Genomic DNA, 21,955 nt, shown 5'->3' on the forward strand with positions numbered 1-21,955 from the left:
AAAATTTAATTCAAATAAGCCAGAGGTATTAAATAAGATCACTAATACTTCCAATAGCGATGTTCACTTTGGTAATTCTTCTGAGACAAAAACGTTAGGGTTATATTGGGATTCTCAAAGAGATATTCTTAAAAATTCAATTAAAATTCAAAACATAAATAATAACTATACGAAACGAAAAATATTATCTTGCATTGCGCAATTATTTGATCCTCTAGGACTCATTGCTCCTATTGTCATAATTGCTAAAATAATGATTCAAAAATTATGGCAGTGCAAGATATCATGGGATGAATCTGTACCTCCAGAAATGTACCTTAAATGGCATGACTTTCAAGAGCAATTAAATGACCTAAATGATTTGACTATTACTAGAGACATTTTAATTCAAAATCCTATTCGCATAGAACTACATGGATTTTCTGATGCGAGTGAGCAGGCTTATGGCGCATGTATCTACGTCTTATCCTCTGATAATATAGGTAATACTCAAAGTATGCTTCTTTGTGCAAAGACGAGAGTTGCACCTATTAAAACAATAACAATAACACGTTTAGAGCTATGCGCTGCTCTTTTACTCGCAGAACTCACCTCTACAGTGAAAAATTCTCTTAATCTTATATTTGATCAAATCCATTTTTGGTGTGATAGCACTATCGTGTTGTCATGGATAAGATCAGAAGCACAAAACTTTAAAATTTTTGTGGCTAATAGAATTTCACAAATCCAAAATTTAACTGATATAAAATGCTGGAATTATATAAAGACTGATGAAAATCCAGCGGATATTCTTTCAAGGGGAGTCAGTCCTGGTCTTTTAATATCCAATGAATTGTGGTGGAAAGGCCCGTCTTGGCTGGTTTTACATAAAGAGTATTGGCCTTAATCATCCTTTAATATAGTTAATTCTGACTTAACAAAAGTAAAACCAAAGCGCATAACTTCTTTAGTATCTAGTAGTATTGTCACACCGGGGGTTGGCCCGGTCTAGGACAAGGCCGTGTGACGGTTACATACATTGTATGTAACTGGGACCTTAAGGTACGCTTTAGCATTGAAACAAAATATAGTTTACTAAATACCTTGTATTGACAGCAAAATATAATTATAACGATTTAAGTAGAGTTACCCAAATAAAAGAGCTAATTTGACAAGAGATAAACTAAGATCGACATAACAGGATTAATAATTTAAGTACATGGGAATATGTAGCGAATTCTATAATTAAAGTGAAAGTAATGTTACGTAACTTAATAAAGTGACAATAATTGTGATCTTCTTCGATATGATAAAATGTTGTACTTACATTATTATTATTCTTGGAGCAAACATTTCACAAAGCTTTTCCGCACTGCTTTCGGTTACCTCTTCTTGCCCGAGACCCGGTCGTAACTCTGCCAAATTTCGTTCGTCGTACCCTGGTATTAATTTTCCTTGTCAGCAGAATTTCCGGTTTTTTCCAAACCATCGTTCTGTCGACAAAGTACTTTTGCAATCTTTTTACGATGGAAATGACTTGGTTATTTCATCATGCAATCAGGAAATTGTTACTTACACAATTTGTGGGTAAATGACCTGGTATACCGAACGAATATTTTTAAGTGATTTTTATATTAATAAAATAAAATTTAAAATGTTTTTTAATGAATTATCTTCGTTTGACATATCCCCCGGGCATAGAAAAGCTGGCCTCCAGCTTTATTGTTAACAATCGAAATCATGATCGAAGAAGACCCAGAAGAAAAAAAAAATTTACAATTAGTAAGATCAGAACAACGATGTACCTAAATAACGTATAATTAGTTAGAGCTGAACCCTTATTATTCATTAAATTTTAACTACAATTAAAGTAACTATCGCTTTTGATGTCCACATTTTTTAATACTACGTAGTCTCTGAACACAAAATGTCTTCAGCATCCGGGTCCGGTCGCCGGGTAAGGTGGCGACGCGGCGACGTTCATAGCGTTGTCGCCTGCCCCTCGTCTGGAACGCCTACAGGTTTGACGCCTTCATGTGTCGTCCTAGGACACCTTCACCCATGTATGTCTGACTCTTCGTCTGGGACGCCTACGGGTTTGACGCCTCCATTCGTCCGTTGGCAACCCTTGCGACATCACATGACACCCCCTTGTATGCCTGACTTCTCCCTTGTTTTGTACCAGTCCTTCAACGCCGTCAGTTTCCTGGAACCTGTAGACAGAGACTCCTTCATTGCAACTGCTGTGGCGTGACAAAACTTTTGGTTTTTGTTTTGTCCCTTCTTGACCATTTCCAGTGAGCTATCCCATAAGCTTACTGTGTTTTATGGATGGCCCCTGCCGTATCTTCAGCTGAATCCATGATTCGTAATGTTGGCATCCCCTACTGGAGATCATAGGTTGAACACTTCAACCCGCTGCTGGTAGCGTCGTGAGTTCGGGCAAGTTTGGACTTTGACTATTGGCGCAGTGGTAACTTAGCTTGTCCTGGGATGGCCATGGCTCTGGCATCACCCTGTCTGCGATTGGGATGATCAGGACTGACAACAAGGCAGTGCGCGGATGTGAGGTGTTCCTGTTTGGCTCTGGTTCTGGTTCCATCGGCTACTTTCTGTGGTTCTGGTAGGAGCGTACCCTTATTTTCTGTTCAGGTCGAATTTGTACGTGTGGCATCTCATGATATGTTTACATGTAAAGAAAGAACAAAGTGTAAGTATGTGCTATTATATGGTGCTTAATGGTTTTATATTTAATCATTTTGATATCATGTTAAATCTTTATATTATATCTTGAGAAATTGTTGACTTCCTCGCAATTTTTGTATTATATATTTTAGGATAATTTGACTCATAATCAAATTTTATTAATTTTCCTTTGTCTCAGATCTTTTGAAGTTTCTTGTATTTCGAGTTTAGATAACAAAGTGTTTTATTTATAGAAAACCCAAAAAATATATATTTTTTATTCATTAATTGTTTCTCCCCTCTCTTCTAAATAACTTTTATTTATGTATGTCTTTTTAACTTTTATAGATTATTAATTAGACCCTTTCTTTTACATTATTTTTAATAATATGTTTTCTTTTTAGCTTCTACTTAAATATTTATGTGCCTTAGGCTCGCTGTCCCTCGCCTACCGGCGATATATTTATAATATTTCCCCATTATCATCTCATTTTAATATATTATTATTTCAATAAATTTCATTTCGAATATGTATATACGCGCGTAAATCAAAATTATTTATACGTTTTCTGATGTGATTTGCAAATTACTATGATATTTATCCTTAAATTGTTTAGATTGTCATGACTACAATTAAGGCTTAAATAACATGGTGAAATGTATCATCTTCAGAGGGGCCCCAGTATATACTAACTATATGCAAGCTTGCGTAAAATAATAAGTAATTATTCTATTTCGATGCGTTCTATACTAGCATCTACTTTTTTACCAGGGGACAGTGATAAAAGGCTAGCACTATTTTTTATATCTAGCCGGAACCTTGACATGGCGTTTGGTTCGACGCTCGGTTCGGGGTCATTGCCTGGGTCGGGGATTGGGTATAATATTGTTTCGTCAAATGTTTTTGCATTTCTAATGGACATGGGATTTTGGGTTGTAGTTGAATTTTTTGGTTTGTTTTTGAAGTATCTGAGCGTTATATATAAAATATAAGTAAATAAGAATAGAAGGAAAAGTAAACATGAAGTGGAAATTATTATATAGAGAGCCTCGTGATTAACACTTGTTGAGGAGCTTTTTTCATGACAGTCTATTTCTCCACGTATTTGTGGAACTGCCGCTACTATTGCTATTCTATTTTGTTTAATTAGGATGTATGCTACCAAGATTGAAATGGTTATGTTCCAAATTAGAAAAAATGAGTCCCCGTGAAAGCTATGTGTATCACCATAAGTGATTACATTTGGATAGTTTTTCTCTACTGATTTTAGAATGTTTTTTAAGGTGTTATCGCTGGATGTGAGGTTAAGATGGGGTATCTCTAGTGTCCAATTTGTATTTAGGCATTCGGAAATGTTTTTGTAGAGTGGTGGGGTACTAATAATGTTGGGATTGAGGATATAGGAATTTAGATTTGACCAGGTTGCAGGTATTATGTGGGTTACTATTGCATTGGTAGTGATGTTTTCTGGACAAGGGAAATTTTCAGGTATAATAACTGCATTGCCTACGCTGAGGTGGCATTTGCATGGGAGGAAAATTTTGATAGAGCCTTGACGTGCTAATGTCGTGTCTAATTTCTGAGGCTTACTTTTATCACAAGTGATGGTCATGTCCTGTTTCGGGTGGGTAATGACATAAGTTTCGTCTTTAATTTCGGATATTGTCATCGATGTTGCTGAGTGGCAGTCCATTGGGCAGTATTGGCTTAGTTCTTTTACTGTTGCCCCTTGATATAGGATTTTCGCACATTCAGGCCCTTGTAGGATGTCTGCTGAGAATCTAGGTAAATAGCATAATTTATTTTGGTATGGCTTACATTCATGTAGGCCTGTCCCCGATATTTGTCTTAAGTCGCCCTCGTTATTTCCGTTTTTGGACACTGCAATGTATAGCGGTTGGTGGCGTATAATACAGGTCTGGTTATACCAAGCAAAGGGTGTGGTTATTAACTCTAGTAGTTGCCAATTTCTGTTTTTCTTAATTATTGGAATTTTTATGTGAACATATATACTTGATTTTGTAAAGGAACAGTCACATATGGGCATTTCGAAGTATGCTGCTAGTTCAGATGTAGGGATGGCCAGTCCTTGTTCTGAATTTGCGATTTTTGACTCGAAATCCTCCAGATCCTTTTTTAGGACTTGCGGGTTGACAATTTCCGCCGGTATTTTATGGTGTCTACATGAATTTACGATAGCCTGTCTCCTGAGAGTCCTTACTAGTAATACCATCCTTTTTAGGTTTAGATATCCGTTATAGAGGTTTGTCATTATTAGTAATTCCTGTTCGTTTGTCATATTTGCCACCTTATTTTCCAGTTGTTTAGTGAACCTCTCTATGCTCTTTATCCTTAGCTCCGTGTCCGAGAACGTTGCTGCGACTAATTTCTCATAGTCTTGAAAGTGTTTGGAGTTTTCGCTCATTTGTTTTACGGTATCGGACAGTCCTTGTGACATTGTGTCTAGCCTTTTCCTGATCTCGTCATCTGAGTTTTCGACCATATTTAGTTTTTGCAATGTTGCCACTCCGCAACACCATGATAATCCTGAGCCTATAAAGTCTAGAGACCTCTTCTCTCTCTTAGATGGTTCGTTGTTTCTTAGTGGTGCTATGCCCCAGTGTTCGTTAAGTAAAGTTAATTCTTTGAAGAATGCTTTATTTAGTCCATTTATACTATTTATTACGAAGCATTCGTTCGTTTGCAATTGGCTGCATTTGAGATTTCCTACATCCATCGTGTGGTCATCGGTATCCTCGGTCCATTCCGTTTCATATGTCAATGGTACTGTAGCTTCATAGATTCTTGTCGCTGGGAGTGGTTTCCAATAAGCTCCCGCGCTTACCTCAACTCTGTAATCTTGTTCTTCCTTCATGTTCTGCGCCTGATTTAGCACCATAGTGATTAACCTAATAATAGCATTAAAATATATATATATATTTTTTTTAAATAGTGTTCTTTATATATCCTACCATTCTAAAGGATTTATAAAGTAATTTATTATAGCCTATGTCGTCTGTATTATCTCAAATTAACTTGTAAGGTATTTTGCGTTATATTACATTTTGTACTCTATGTATATTTGTTTCTTTACGTATCTAAACTAATCATTTATCTACTTATTTAAAGTTAATTTAATATACCTATTGATTACTTTGAGTTTATTATACTTAGTATATATTTAACGTTTATATATATACGTATATAATTTCTTTATTTATTTATTTCATTTAAAATATGAATGTTATTCCCTTTGTCTATGAATTAACCTATATATTAGTTATATGTAATAAACTTTAAGGAGTGAGTCAATATAGACCAGGTGTCCCACTCACATCAAACCTAATCTAACCGTATGTAACAATACTATAATATTCATGCATATAATGAAATAATATTTCCCAAGCTATGAGCTTATCGTATTACATGAAAATGAACCTTTCATCTATTTATATCTATATATCCGTTATATATACCCCTTATACTTATTATAATAAACATCTAGCCTTTTTTGCTTTTTTAACTATATATTGCTACGAATTAAAAATAAGCTATGCCGTCAGGAATTTAAGTGTGTAGGGTTTCGCTTTGTACACCTTAAGTTACTAATTAACCGACTATAGTCTTAGGTTCTTTAATTTGTAGTGATATGTTATTTTTGATTATTTTGCATATTGTAATGCGGTCATGATATTTATGATTAGCATGATATTTATCTTAGATGCTAAAAATAATGTAATAAATAAGTTGAGTTGTATCTCCTGTTTACAGAATCCATTAAGAAAAGAAAAAAAAAAATGTTCGTATATATTTTGTAATATAGAACATGTACCGTAAAAAAAAGAATCTATAAGAGGTACTATATATATAAATTTATATATGTTACGTATTTACATTACAGAGTTTTTCGATTTTTATGGCGATTATTGTACATTTGGGGTCGCGTCTGGGATCCAGGGGTCGTTATAAGGGAGTATTCTACTGACATGAACTATATCTCTTTTCGCGTTTTTATTTGAACCCTTTTGAATTTCGTAATCTACGTCTGAAGTCTTCTTAGTTATATAGTATGGACCGAACCACTTTAAAAGTAGTTTTTCGCTTCTCCCCACTTTTCTTATAGGGGTGAATACTTTCACCTGGTCTCCTACGGCGTACTCTATATGTCTATGTTTGGTGTCGTAGCGTAGTTTATCGATACCCTGCCTCCTCTGGATATTCTGCACTGCCAAATTCCTTAATAGTAGTGCTTTATCTCTTATTTCACTACTGTCCTGGGGGTTGGGAGGCGGCATTAGGGTTGCTTCGATCGGTAGGATGGGTTCTCTGCCGTATACCAGCATAAAAGGCGAAAACCTTGTAGTGTTTTGTTTCGATGTATTGTAAGCAAATGTCACATGGGGTAAATACTGGTCCCAATTTGTTTGGTTGGTATTGGTATACATAGCAATCATATCCGCTAGAGTTTTATTGAGCCGTTCTGTTAGACCATTAGTCGAAGGGTGGTAAGCGGTCGTGAACTGACTAGCTGTGCCCATTCTTTTTAAAAGTTCTCGTACTATTTCTGACTGGAAAACTTTACCCCTGTCGCTTAATAAATGCTTTGGTGCACCGTGTCGTGTTATTATTTTTTCTAGTATAAATCTGGCTACGGGCCCTGCTTTTCCGCTAGGTAGGGCCTCGGTTTCTGCCCAGCGTGTGCAGTTGTGTCCGTGGATCGAACTTCTTCTGAAGTCGTGTTTAGTGTTGATGTGTCTTGGACTAGTGTATCTTCTTGTGAGTCAAAATCTGGGTTTGGCTCTTGAAAATGTGTTATTTTGTTTGATTGTTTTAAATTTAAAATATCGTTTGATTTTGTAGGTGTAGGTCTGGGTGTCGAGGATCTCGGTGTTTGGTTTAGTGTAGAACTGCTTTTTGTGTTACCTGTTTTGTGTAATGGCAAATCAAATGTAAATTGGCTACCACAAACTTTCGCTAAATTTGGTGGTGTCCTTTTTAATGACACTGCCGGAGCAAATACATTAGCACTCGAGCTTTGGTGCTTGGGGTTAAATTCGGAAATATTTGAAAAATCTAAGGGACCTGGTTTTTCGACTTTATTCTTTGTTTTACTGCGGGTTACAATCCCGTCTTCGTTCATTAGCGTTAACAGTATAACGACATTTATTTATTATTTTTTTTTTTTTTTTAGGTTTTTTACTTGTGACAAGACATCGATATATTAATAAAATAATATAAGTATATATATATAATTTATGAATATATTATTTTCCCAGAATTAAGAGTTTTATACATGACGTATTAGTGACTTTGTTTGTAACATAAAACTTCCTCTTAGTTGGTACATGTTTCTCCAATTACTGTTAGTTTTGCGAATTTATCGAAAAGCGCTTATTAACTTGTGTTTAATTTATGGTTTTATAAGTTAGTTAAATAGTTACGGATTATGGGAGAATATCGTTGTGTCTGGAGGTGCGAATCCTGCCATAGAACGGAGACGCATTATTCTTCTAATGTATATTTAATGAATGTTTATATGTCTCGACGTGTCAAGAAGAGTTGTTTAATGTGTGGTAGTGTGTTGACATTCCTTGTGGGAGAGATTTTATTTCGTGATAAGTGGAAGCCGTTCGGTTTAGCTTGAAGATTAAACTGATAATTGGTAAGCGCAAAATTTTGTTTGCCGACGTTGTTAAATTTATACACTTTAATTTATAAATAAATTATGAAATAAATAATAAATGGAATGATAAAATTCGCTGAATTAAAAAAAACTTAAATTTAAAGTATCACCTATATTCATATATATTTGATATATCTACTGAAGTATGTCAAAAAAAAAATAAAATAAAATTGACCTTAATGTCGAAGACCGCAATTATTGTATATTATTGTATTAAATTTTATATCTTTAAATTATTTGTTAAAATTATTAATTCTGTCATTTCCTCTTTATGTCGCAAATCAAAAATAAAAATAAAAGATCTTAATTAAATTTTTAATCATACTGTATAGAAAAGAAAATAAACTGTGCCTCCACTTTATGTCTAAACTGCATAGTAAAAAAAAAAACTAACATGTCTCGCTAAAAAAAAGGAAAAAAGGGACGGCGCCTCCACCATATGTCACACCGGGGGTTGGCCCGGTCTAGGACAAGGCCGTGTGACGGTTACATACATTGTATGTAACTGGGACCTTAAGGTACGCTTTAGCATTGAAACAAAATATAGTTTACTAAATACCTTGTATTGACAGCAAAATATAATTATAACGATTTAAGTAGAGTTACCCAAATAAAAGAGCTAATTTGACAAGAGATAAACTAAGATCGACATAACAGGATTAATAATTTAAGTACATGGGAATATGTAGCGAATTCTATAATTAAAGTGAAAGTAATGTTACGTAACTTAATAAAGTGACAATAATTGTGATCTTCTTCGATATGATAAAATGTTGTACTTACATTATTATTATTCTTGGAGCAAACATTTCACAAAGCTTTTCCGCACTGCTTTCGGTTACCTCTTCTTGCCCGAGACCCGGTCGTAACTCTGCCAAATTTCGTTCGTCGTACCCTGGTATTAATTTTCCTTGTCAGCAGAATTTCCGGTTTTTTCCAAACCATCGTTCTGTCGACAAAGTACTTTTGCAATCTTTTTACGATGGAAATGACTTGGTTATTTCATCATGCAATCAGGAAATTGTTACTTACACAATTTGTGGGTAAATGACCTGGTATACCGAACGAATATTTTTAAGTGATTTTTATATTAATAAAATAAAATTTAAAATGTTTTTTAATGAATTATCTTCGTTTGACAGTATTGACTTTGAATTCGTTGAAAAATTTTCATCTTTAAATAAGTTAGTAAATGTTTGGGCTTATTGCCTGCGATTTGTAAATAAATGTACAAAATCAAGTTTTGCAAAAGAAAAAAATCTAACCTCACAAGAAATAAAGAATAGTTTAATGTCACTTGTAAAATTAATTCAAAATATTGAATTTAAACAAGAAATTGCTGATTTAGTGTCAAATAAATCTGTGTCGTCCAAAAGTAAATTGTTAAAGCTTAACCCCTTCATTGACGCTGATGGTATCTTAAGAGTTGGAGGCCGACTGAAGCATTCGGATTTTCCTTATGAAAAGAAGTACCCTGCAATATTGCCATCTAAGCATAACTTAAAGCGTTTAATATTTCAAAGGGAACATCTAAGATTGCTTCATGCCGGCCCTCAATCTCTATTAGCAGCATTGCGAGAAACATTTTGGCCACTCTCAGGAAGAAACTTAGTAAGAAAGGTTGTGCGATCGTGCGTCAGTTGTTTCCGTTTTGATGCATCTGGCACTCAACATATAATGGGTGACTTACCCAAACCTCGCGTACTTGTTAGCAGACCTTTTCTAAATGCAGGTGTAGATTATATGGGTCCTGTCATATTGAAGGACAGAACCACTAGGAGTTATAAGCCGATAAAGGCATGGGTGTGTCTTTTTGTTTGCCTGGCCACTCGAGCTATTCATTTGGAGCTTGTTGGCGATTTGACCACTAAATCGTTTTTGGCGGCTTTAAAAAGATTTTTTGCTAGAAGAGGTATGTGCGCTAATATCTATTCCGATCACGGAGCAAATTTTATTGGAGCAAAAAATGAAATTTATAAATTTTTATCTGAAAATAAGTCTGACATTTGCACGAGTCTAAGTTCTAACAATATAAACTGGCATTTCATTCCACCTAAATCTCCGCATTTTGGTGGAATATGGGAAGGTGGTGTAAAATCAACCAAATATCATATTAAAAGGGTTTTGGGTGATACACCGTTAAGCTATGAAGAGTACTCTACCTTGCTCTCTCAAATAGAATCTTGTTTGAATTCAAGACCTTTATCTCCTCTTAGCCCAGGTCCTTCCGATCCCCAACCTATTACCCCTGCACACTTCCTAATAGGAGAGCGCTTAACATCATTACCAGAAGAGGACTTTACCAATGTTTCTGAGAATCGCCTTACTAAATTCAAAAGGGTGCAGCAAATGGTGCAGCATTTTTGGACCAGATGGTCAAAGGAGTACCTTTCAGAGATGCAGCAACGGACTAAATGGAAGAAGAGCTTTCCAACGCGATTAAAGCCAGGTTCACTTGTTTTGGTTAAGGAAGATGGACTTCCTCCTCTAAAATGGATGATGGGTATTATGACAAAGGTGCATCCAGGTTCCGATGGTGTAATTCGAGCTGCAACAATCAAAACTGGGACCACTGAAATAAAACGTCCAGCAGTTAAACTGTGCATGTTTCCAGAGGAAGAGTAGACGTTGAAACCTGTTGGTTTTCAAGGCTGGCGGCATGTTCAGGATTTGTATCAAGTCCCTATGACCGAGCGCGTCGCAACACCGCTAACCACAAGCAGCAAGCAGTGAATCAGCCGAGGAAAAGCGGAGTCTCTCTCTCTCAACGTGTGTCCGTGTAGCGACACGTATCTATTTATTCTGATTTAAATTATATATATATTCCTTGTATTTTACGGAATTAAATATCATACAATCAAGAAAAATTTGTGTGACTTATTCACAATACTTAACACTTATTGATTTGTTAATCTCTATTATATTTGCGAGGGTAGCGTTACTTATTCTTTGAATCCCTTCTGGTAGATATTCGCTGGGTCCACAAAAATTTTAAAGGGTTATTCCAACACCCACTGAAAGACAAGGCCTTAGTGCTTGGCGCGTGACGTCATCGATGTGGGCCACCGATTTTTAAAAACCAAGGGATTTCATATGCTAATATCTCAATATTTGGCTTATTTTAAAAAATGCTAGGAATAGAATAGAGTTCAGGACACATTCAAAGGTATGTTTTAGTTCTGGTTGAATGTCAGGTTAAATATTATGATGTAATATTAAATGCAGACTCCCAACTCCCCTTCATCTGCGCCAAAATTCAACATATGTATTTAGGTATTTTTTTATACCATCAAGTAGTAGAAAATATTATTATATACACATAAATACATATATTGACTTTAAAAGCTTAAAAAGCTTAGGTTTACTCCAGTTCATGTAATTTTTTAAAAAGAAAAAGAAGCACATTTTTTCTTCGAGGTGTCAAAATCAGGAAAATAAAATTTTTGGTCTAGTTTAGAGTTAAGCCAATTATTAAATACACATTTAAGTAAGTGAACTGTGTCAAATAGGTAAAATAATGGTCTCTGATTATCTATGGGATGAGGATAAACAATGCTAAGTTGGTCTGCAGTTGAAAAATGACTAATGGCTTTCCCGTTAATGGCATTATTATCACACTATTAAAAAACTATGTACCCAATCTCCTCTAAATTTTCAATAATTGTCTTAATAAAATTATAAAGTATGTCTGATGTAATTTTGGAGATGGGAGCTATGTGAACTACTACTACAGTGATTTTACCGCCTTTATAGTCCATGTAAGGGTTAATATGAATTTCATCAAAAGTAGTGTCACAAATCTCTCATGATCCTTTAGTAAACTAAACACATTTCGGGCATAGGTTAAAAACATTTTTTTTTCATCTATGTGGGGATCGGTCATGTGTTTGTTACAAATACCCATTATAGTTTGAGGATGTGGTAAAATTAGAGATCCATAATCTCTTAAATACTTGTACGCATGAGGACTAATAGTATAGATTATAGAAGTCAAAATTATTGTACTCTTGAATATCTGTATATTTCCTTTGCAGTTGTAAGCAAAGCTAATTGTTCACAAATAAAATCTAAAGAATGCACTATTTTGTTGTCTTCAATGTTTTTAAAACTTTTTAGTATGTTTGACACAAAATCGAACACACCTTTCATTTTATTTATGTCATTTGATGGTTTGGCATGATCGAGAATAGTATTGCCAAGGGTATTGGTAGCAGTCTCGGTATAGCAGTATTTGGATTTAAGTCACAGTCGGGGTTGTCATTATTGGTAACATTTTCCTCCAAAGGCAGGGTAATAATAGTAAGGTCTATTGCTTCAAGTATTGCATATAAATCATCTAAACTATATAAAGGGAAGTATATGGAGTTTTAAATTTTGATGTTAAAACAAAAACTGGCTCGCTATATAAAAAAGTTTTAAAAGTTTCAGCTGTGGTTTTAGTAATTCTATTGTAAAAATTTTACCTGTGTTGGAATCTTGAACTTAATATGTATAATAAAATGTTTAATAAAGTACTCTTTATTATACTACCTTCAGGAAAATGAGCTTCGCATACTTTGGTGTTGTTTGTGGGCTCAAAGTCATCTCTGTGTATGGCTTTTACCCATTTTCCCCTTAGATTTAGGTATATCCTTAGGAAAATCGAAGACATGCACTTTAGGTCCGTTTTTATAGTTTCCGTTACAACCCGGAACATAACACTTTTGAGGCATATTTACACTCTGGTATTAACTGCAAGCCGAACTAGGAGAAAAACATTAAATTAAACACGAACTAAAGTATTAAAGTCTGATATAAACAAATAAAACCGTCACTGACAACCGGTTTTTCCGAGGCTATTTCTAGTCCGAAATTACGATTTTGCGATTTAAAAGTACGCGAAGAGTTTACATAAATATAACATACACGTTTCGCGGAAATAAACAGTTCCGATTTTAGGAAAAAACACAAAAATAAGCTATTGTTTACTGCGGATCTCGTCAGAAATACCGGCAACCACAGAACATAAATATAAACAACCTAACCTCTCGTTTCATCAGGTGGCACAACTAGTAGATGTGCCATTGTCAGATTTATATAGAAAGAACTCCTATTGGCAAGTAGCTATTTATATCTGTGGTATTAGATAAATGATAAAATTTGAAAAAATGGAAGTTTAAATTATAAAAAGAGAAATAAGGATGCACTCTTTTTTTTTAACTAAATTGTAAAGTATGAGCAGTTTTAAAGATATAGATTTAATTATTTTACGATAGTAATAGATCATCCTAACATTCACGGCAATCTGCAAAGTCTGGCAGCGTTGCAGGCAGCCTTCCGTGGACGAACAACGGCAGCGTCAACAGCTGAATTCACGCGAAAATCAACCCGAAGTGCATGGCCCTAACGTGTGACGTCACGAGCAAAATTTTTTGGAGCGCTTTGTCCTTTTGTAGAGGTGTTATTGGTTATTCGCACTGCTAGCATTCTGGAGTTTTGGCAGTATTATAACATTTTAAATGATTATTATACACTACAAATGGCATTGATGTATTTTCTTCTAAACTTTTCATTTTATTTAAGTTAAATTTTGATAATATTAAAATATTAAAGTCCATTTTTGATAAAATGCTCGGTTTCCTGCTGAAAATTACCGTTATTGTGTCTAGATAGCTTATCGTGTTATAAGAATTCAAAAGAATGTCATGAATGAAATTGAATGAACTTTTGCGACAGCCAGTAAATAATAAAGGGCTTATAAAACCTTTAACTGAACGTTACAGAGATCAAAGCCTTCTTATGTCTATCAAATATAAAAATTGTCTTACAATTTCACTTTATTTAATTTTCTGAAAAGAAACTATTATCAGCTTCTATGTGTAATGCATTTAATCTAAATAAAACTAACAATTTTAAAATTTGTAAACTTATTTGAAACTTTACTAAAATTAGTAAGCTTGTGCTAACCTTTCATTCTTTTTTGTTATTCTAGAGTTTAGCAATAGCAGACAGCTTTTACTTTTCTGAATGGTATGATCTAGATCCAAACTCAAAAAAGTTAATTCATATTGTAATGATTAGAGCCCAAAAGTCATCAAATATTCTTATTGGACCTTTTGGACCCCTGACGGTTGAAACAGCGTTAAAGGTAGTATGCTTTCAAAAACCTTACATACTTTATTGTGAGTTATTGATTATTATTTTAGACAATGCAAGCAGCATATTCCTACATAGTCATTATGCAAAGACTTAGTGAGTAACTATAAAAAGTTGAAAAATGATTATCTCTAATTATATTATTACTATTTATTCAATATCGATGTAGAATTATCTATAGAAAAGAATAAGTAATAGATTCTAGTTGTTCATGCATATAATAGTATATAAATATTAATATTGCATTTTATTAGTAAGATAGACTGTTAGCCAATCTATACCAAAAATACTTATAAAAGCTTATCTTGTAGCCTATTTTATCTAATTAAATATATTATGCGATCAAAATATTTCTCTCTTGACTATATTCTTGAACTAATACATCTTGAGACTCTTTTACTTTTCTTAAGTTTTGTAAAACAATATTATATGCCATCAGTTCTTAGAACAGTGAAGAATAGAATCAGTAAACAACAACTTTGTTTGAGTTCAATATGTGCCTAGGGGTAAGAAGTGTTTCATTTACAAATATATTTACCGATTCTGTGTTGTCACGTTTATACACATTTTCAAACTAGAAAATTCTCAGCTATATATTTATACATATAATAATTATTTGTATAATTATATGTATAATTATTATACATTATATTAACTTCTACATAAATATTTAGCATCATTGCATCAGAGCAGTTGTTCGTGTTGCAAGCAAACAAACTGCCCATAGTTCCACGGTAATTCTAACTCTAACCTTTCAACGTTCTAAGTATTAATTATAATATAAATCTAATAAGGAAAAATGAGAAGAAGAATAGACATTCATTGTTTTACCGATAAATGGCAGGTTTAAGAGGTTCTTTTCGAGAAGCAATAGATGATGTGGCGAATGAACTTGCAAAACATTTTTAAAATTGAGAGACCAAAAACGAATGCTGATTTGGACTGGAGTTTCGATAGCATTTTACAGTGATATTGTTTTTATTATAATATCCGATAGTCCGATATATAGATATATAGATAATCCAAATGAATATGGGAATAAGTTACAACCTATTGTCGTACCCAATTGAGGGAAATGTTTAATTTTATATACGTAACAGTAACATAAGAAGATAACAAAATCAAGAATATTATACTAGTTCCTTCAATTATTCTTTTTAGATATTTAATTATTATTTTATAAAGTGATTTGGGTATACTCACTCAGAGATCAAAAGCTAGCTTACGGTAATCGTGTAGGTAAACTTTACACAAATATGAACTACCGTCAAATGGGAAAACATTGACCTATTGGCCCAAATTAAAATATTAACTTTGGCCCAAATAAGGAAAAAACATTAATTTTAAAATAGCGTCAACAAAGTAAACAACAACTCTTTGATGTAAAATCCAGTTGATGGGGGATTTCTGTACTTCCATTAAAAGCCGTCCGACAATAACAGTCTGTTTTCAGTCGAGAGGTGAATTTGAAACCGACAGTTCGATTTTTAATCAATAAATTTCGCATTGAAACTTTGGCCGGCATAATTTTTAGGAAGGTTCTAGTAACTCGGTAAGTGTATGAGCGAATGTAAAAAAATAAATCACGATATTGGTATAATATTTTTCTAATGTAGGAATTACATGTGTAAAGCCCGAATAGATTGGTAATTTCAATTTTTTTATGTTATGATAAAATATAAACTCTAATAAAAATACAATATAAACATTATAGAAAAACAAAAAATTAAACTCTACATAATCAACATAAAAAAGACCTCGTTCTTTAGCTTAACAAAAGTTGAAGGAACGTAAAAGGTGTTTCGTACTTCCAAAAGAGTTTGAGGTAAAATAGGATTGGCAGATTCAGCAATTTTATTTCTCAATTCATCTAAATTCGTTGGCTTCCTATTATGATGTTCATAAAGAGTCTCCTTAAGTTAACCCTACAAATAAAAGTCATTTAGTGACAAATTGGGAGATCTTGGAGGCCATTTAATATTGCCAGTTTCACTAATAAGGGGGTTAGAAAAAGTATTTGTTAAAAATTCTTTTACTCTAACAGTATTATGAGCAGGATAGACATCTTGTTTAAAATAGACTGATCCCAAGTCCATATCAGGACGGAGTTGAACGGCAGCAAGAATTTGATTTTGTAGCAAAAAAAATGACTCAATAATATGGTCGCCCAAAATACCAGCCCAAACATTTTGCCCACAACTTTTGAGGGTATTGTGTACTAGAGACCCTCCGAGAACAAACATCACGAAAACTGTAAACGTGGGTCGCTCCAGAGTTCTTTTATAATATATTTAAGAAAGTATGTGTATAGACTTTGTTTTCTATGCATTGATTAAATGTAGTACCTGTAGTCTATACTCTGTACTCTCCATCATCGGTTATTAAACGACCATAGGTCACGTGGTGACCCGCAGGAACGATAGCGTGTCTTATCTCAGTATTGGTTTGACTAAATTGCCAGCAATAAATAAGCTTTAAGATGTCAGGATACCCAAGAGTGCAACTGTATTTAACGGGGCTTAGACCATGTACCTAAAGAAATCTATAAAAAATTTTGATAACATGTGAATGAATGAACATTTGTTAGGTTTTTCTTTAGAGAATGCTTTTTCTTAAAATCTTAAACTATATTTACGTTATATTTTGAAACTATATTCTTTCGATTTTGACAGTTCTTTCTTTTTTTTAATGGAATTTCTTGCTTGGCAAATTATATTGCACAATTTGCCTTTAGTAAAAATTTATCTTAATATTACCTTCGTCTTTCACGTACTGGATAAAATTATTTTGTGAGGCCTAAAAAACCCTCTCAACAGATTTGCTTTCAAATAATTAGCAATATGTTTCATAGAATATATATATTCTTGCATCAGAATTTAAAACATTTGGAAAAAACTAAGAAAAAGGAAGAAGGCTAATATTATTCCCTTTCCAAAAATTAAATATCCCACAGAAACAGTATTTGTTCTATTTCTATTCTTTTTGTTTCTTCCAAAATTAAAAAAAAAATGAAAAGCTTATTTCTGAATTATTTAAGTAAAAACTAATTTTACAATATCAATCTAGATTTCGTAAGGGCTATAGCTGTGTCACCGCATTATCTCAAGTTACAGATGATATATTTAGTGCCTTGGATTAAGATAAAGCAACCGTTTTAATTCACTGAGACTTAACCAAAGCATTTAATATGGTGAATTAAGAGATATATCTTTGTTACAAGTAAGGGAATTTTGTTAGTCGACTTTAACACTTGTATCATCTTTTGTTTTAAACCGCAAACTTATTCTATATTTGAGACACTTAATCTTATTTCCAATACACAACTTACATATCACAATTAACAAAATAAATAAATGTAAACACCATTGCTATGCAGACGATACCCAAATTTAAGTACCATTTAATCCTAGTCATGCCCCTAAAGCTATCAATATAGATCCTAATACTATCCCTTACGAAACCCAAAATGTACTTTTAAAAAGGAATGCATTAATTCAGTGAACTTAAAAGGTATTCTGTTTTGTAGTGACCCCTACCGGGCTCAGATTCTAAATAATTTTATACTTCAAATGAATAATGATATTATACAATTTCGTGTTTGTGACCTTTTGTGATCTTCAATATTGCGGAGGATTGTTGGGTGGGTCAGGACTTATAATTAAAACACATTTATAATAGGAGCGTAGAATTATTTTTAACATGGGTTAAATTGTAGGTGTTATTGTGGGCAAACTAGAATCAACAAGAAGCAAAGAAACAAATATTTTTATTCTTCCGAACGTTTAATAATTTAATTTGTATGATTCAATATTATGTTGATAAGCTAAAGATTACTAGATAAGGAAGATGTATGTACCTATATGTTCAAAACCAGAAATTTAATTATTTAATACACTGTAATATCTAAATTCGGGACATACACTGTTTGACAAAAATAAAATTTTGTGTGTTAGATTTATCTTTTTGGTAATAAATTAATTAAATCCATTTTAGTGTCCTGAGGATGACTTATTATAAGTCAAAACATTGACATTTTAGTAAACAGGTTTCTGTTTTATATCTGACCCACCCAACAACCCTCCGTAATATATTATACAAATTTAAAATTCTACAAATAAATCTGGTAATCTTAAAGGATCATAAGTTAAAATTTAGGAAGCGTGTTACACTTAAACATACAATTGTCGATTTAAAAGAGTCTGCTTTAAAAACTATTAGTTCCCAAAATAATTTCTTAAGTATTAATATTAAAAAAATGAAGAATTGGTTTCAATTTCTGCAATACTATCTATGGACCTTATCTTTAGAATTCGCATCTAAGACTTATATTCGGAGTAAGGAGCATATTTTTTAGAAACTGAAGAATGCAAGACGGTTAAATATATTTAATCGACGTTACATAAGTTAAATTCTTCGTCATATTTAAGCAGAAAGATTAAATTCCGAACCGATCTGCATAAAAGTATTAGACATAAAATAATATTTACTATTTCAGTTCACAATAAAGAATTGTTTAAAAACTAATTTTAATATTTAGTTGCACATTACATTAATGATTTATACATTACATTAACAACGAATGATGTTTATGGGGTTGGGGAGGTGGTCTGGGCTCTAATCGGCGTAAGGCTGAACGGTCCCTAGCACACCTCTTGGGTAGTTTGTTGGACCTGCACGGAGACCTTTTTTTTTGTTTTTCTCCTTAGCTAGCACCTCCATAGTCATCAAACTACCAAGACTACAGGATACTCCCGTCAATGATCGGGAGTATGCAGGCCTAGCCTGCATCCTACACGCGGTAACCCTGTTGAAACTAAATCCTGTAGATCTAGACTGGACGTCGATAAACTCCCCGGCAATAACACTTGGGATTGTTGGACTAGAGTCACACCTTTCTTCCGCTATTCTTGGGTGTGCCTCTGCTTTCTCTTCTTTCTGCTTACTATCTGCCGCCCTCGGCCTGCTGTTCTTCTTTCTTAGTGTTCGTCTTTTTTTTTTTTTTCCTTGCGTGTCTTCTTCTCTTCTTTAGTCCAATCCAAGGTGTGTAGGCAACGTGCCGAGGGATGAATGGCCGTGGGGCAAAACACGGTCGTAGACGTTCCCTCTGGAATACCGGGCGACCTTCCAGCGTATCCAGCCTTACCCAGGTAAACGGCTCTGCCTGGGTGGACCGCTATTCCGTTATACTCGTGGGACCAACATGTACCATCTAAAAACCAAAAAAACTCTCTCTCCCCTTCGTTCCCCCTCTACTATGGCGGGCTCTGATACATCAGAACCCACCTTTCCTTCAGCTCCTGTTGCGGGCCCTTCCTCTGATGGGCCCACACATTCTCCCACCCCCGAGGGCTCTGTCTCAGCAGGGAACCCGGTAATCCCCAACGTCAACATTGACGATCTAGCTGGAGCTCTCAACAGGGCACAGCTGAAAAGAAAGAACCTCTGCGGTTCTGAGAAAAGAAGGAGAAGGAAGGCTAGGGCTGCAGAAGAGGCCAAGGGCTCCCTGGGCTCGGCTTTCGCGGCGGCCCTGGCACCCACTCCCTCAGAGGCTTGCAAGCCTGGGGCTTCCACTAAAGAGGGACTAGGCACCAAAAGGCTCAGGACACCCGGGTCTACGCCTACCGAGCGCGCTGGCGGGGCTAAGAGACCGCGGACCGCTGAGTCCCGGCCTCAAGTCGGCTATGCGCGATCGGTCGGCAGCGCCAAGCTGCAGCTGGCAGTGTGCCGTACGGGACAACCCGAGGTCGGTTTCACTGGCGAACAGCTGCTACAATTCGTGGACTCGGTGACTGAGGCCATACTGCAGACTTCGTCCAGCAGTGAGGCACAGTCACTGCAATTCCATCCACCGCGGCTGATCAGGAACCACATCCTGTTAACGGCCGCGAACCAGGAAAGTCTGGAGTGGCTCCGTCGGGCACTTCCAAGTCTTTCCCCTTGGGAGGGGGTCACGCTGACAACAGTGGATCCCTCCACGCTTCGCTTACGCCGGGCCATCTTAAGGATCCCGTGTATTAGACATAAGTCTGACAAGGACACCCTGAGGCTTCTGGAGCTTTAAAATCCTGGCCTCCCGTGCTCCCAGTGGAGAGTGTGGGAGCGCAAGGAAGAGGCTAAGAACCTCAGGCTGGTGGTGGGGGTGGATGAGGGATCGGCCAAAACGATAAGGGAGAGACAGGGCTTGCTATTTTATAGCATCACCAGGTGCTCTATCTCCCTTATCGAGAGCAGGAAAGCGGCTGATGACACCAGGGTGGCTACTTCCACAGTGGCCCCTGGGCCCTCGGCCGCCGACTTGGAAAAGGCCACCACTGCTGACGCAGCTTCCGAGGGGCCAGGGCTATCCGTATACGATGACCCTTCCAGCTCCCAGGACTAAGCGTACTGGCAGTCACCTATCCCCATACCATACAGCATGCCTTTAAGATTTCTGCAGGCGAATCTACAGCATGGAAGAGCGTCCACCGCTGTTCTGTGCAAAAGGCTCACTGAGCTCCATATCGACGTCGCCTTGTTACAGGAGCCCTGGACTTACCAGGGCTCTGTTAAAGGCCTGGGTTTATAATATGCTCGGACAGCAGAGCTGCCATTAAGGCTATCACGGCCGCAAAGGTAAGCTCCAAGCTTGTACTAGAGTGCATAAAAGTCCTGAAAAAACTGGTACAGGTTGGATGCAGGGTCCAGCTCGTCTGGATACCTGGCCATGCAGGCCATGCAGGTAATGAACAAGCGGACTCTCTTGCCAGACTGGGATCCGCGAATGTGCCGATGGGGCCCGAACCCATAGTTGGTATCGCCAAATGCGTTGTGGTCGCATCAATGAAGGGTCTGCTGGACAAGTGGACCCACCGAAGATAGACTGAGTCCCCTGGTATGAGACAGGCCAAAGCGCACATAGGTGGGCCCTCTGCCTTTCTCACCAAAAATCTACTACGCCTAAAAAGACGCGAAATTCGGCTAGTGACAGATCTTTTAACCGGTCACTGGCACTTAAGAAGCCATCTCTATACTATCGGTATTGCGGACAACCCGGAATGCCGATGGTGCTGTGAGGAGGATGAAACCGTTGACCATGTAGTCGGGGAGTGCCCAGCACTCACGCGCGCCAGGTTCAAATACTTGGGTAACACTTTCAGTGTACCGAGCGACTTTAAGTCCTTCAGACCAGAGAGCCTTATAGGTTTCTCTAAGGCCGTTGGGCTCTGGTAACCCCCGGTGGGGCATGACGGGTCCATCAGGAGACCTATATGCACAACTGCCTTGGCAGCCCACTGTTTCGTCAATTCATTCAACAACGAATGATTTACCGTTGACAAAAAAACACTTTCAAAGTTAAGGTTAAGCTTCTTCTCCTTGGGAAACTATGTCTATTACTAAAAATTTTTTATGAAAATTACCATGACATGAATTTTCCACTCCTAAAAAATCATTTTACCGACTTGTTACCTAAAACTATTTTGTATTAGTAATAC

At 35.8% G+C, this 21,955-nt stretch overlaps 2 protein-coding genes across 2 annotated transcripts in view; one reads left to right on the forward strand and one right to left on the reverse strand.

Moving 5' to 3' along the window:
• The window catches only part of LOC126742637 (odorant receptor 49b-like), a 60,272-nt gene extending 45,675 nt beyond the window's left edge, over positions 1-14,597 (forward strand). Inside the window, exons 4-5 of the mRNA XM_050449370.1 lie at positions 14,320-14,475; positions 14,534-14,597. Of these exons, the coding sequence (XP_050305327.1) occupies positions 14,320-14,475; positions 14,534-14,587 (210 nt within the window). The 3' untranslated portion in view covers positions 14,588-14,597. The remainder of the gene's footprint in view (positions 1-14,319; positions 14,476-14,533) is intronic.
• LOC126742636 (uncharacterized) lies at positions 1,068-9,483 on the reverse strand. Its single transcript, XM_050449369.1, has 2 exons — positions 9,132-9,483; positions 1,068-5,574 (listed from the first exon to the last, which is right to left on the reverse strand). Exons 1-2 carry the CDS (start codon positions 9,155-9,157, stop codon positions 3,390-3,392), a joined length of 2,211 nt encoding a protein of 736 aa, XP_050305326.1. The 5' UTR covers positions 9,158-9,483; the 3' UTR covers positions 1,068-3,389.
• Positions 14,598-21,955: the final 7,358 nt, after the last annotated feature.

This window comes from Anthonomus grandis, chromosome 12, assembly GCF_022605725.1.
Source record: "Anthonomus grandis grandis chromosome 12, icAntGran1.3, whole genome shotgun sequence".
Classification (NCBI taxonomy): Eukaryota; Metazoa; Arthropoda; class Insecta; order Coleoptera; family Curculionidae; genus Anthonomus; species Anthonomus grandis.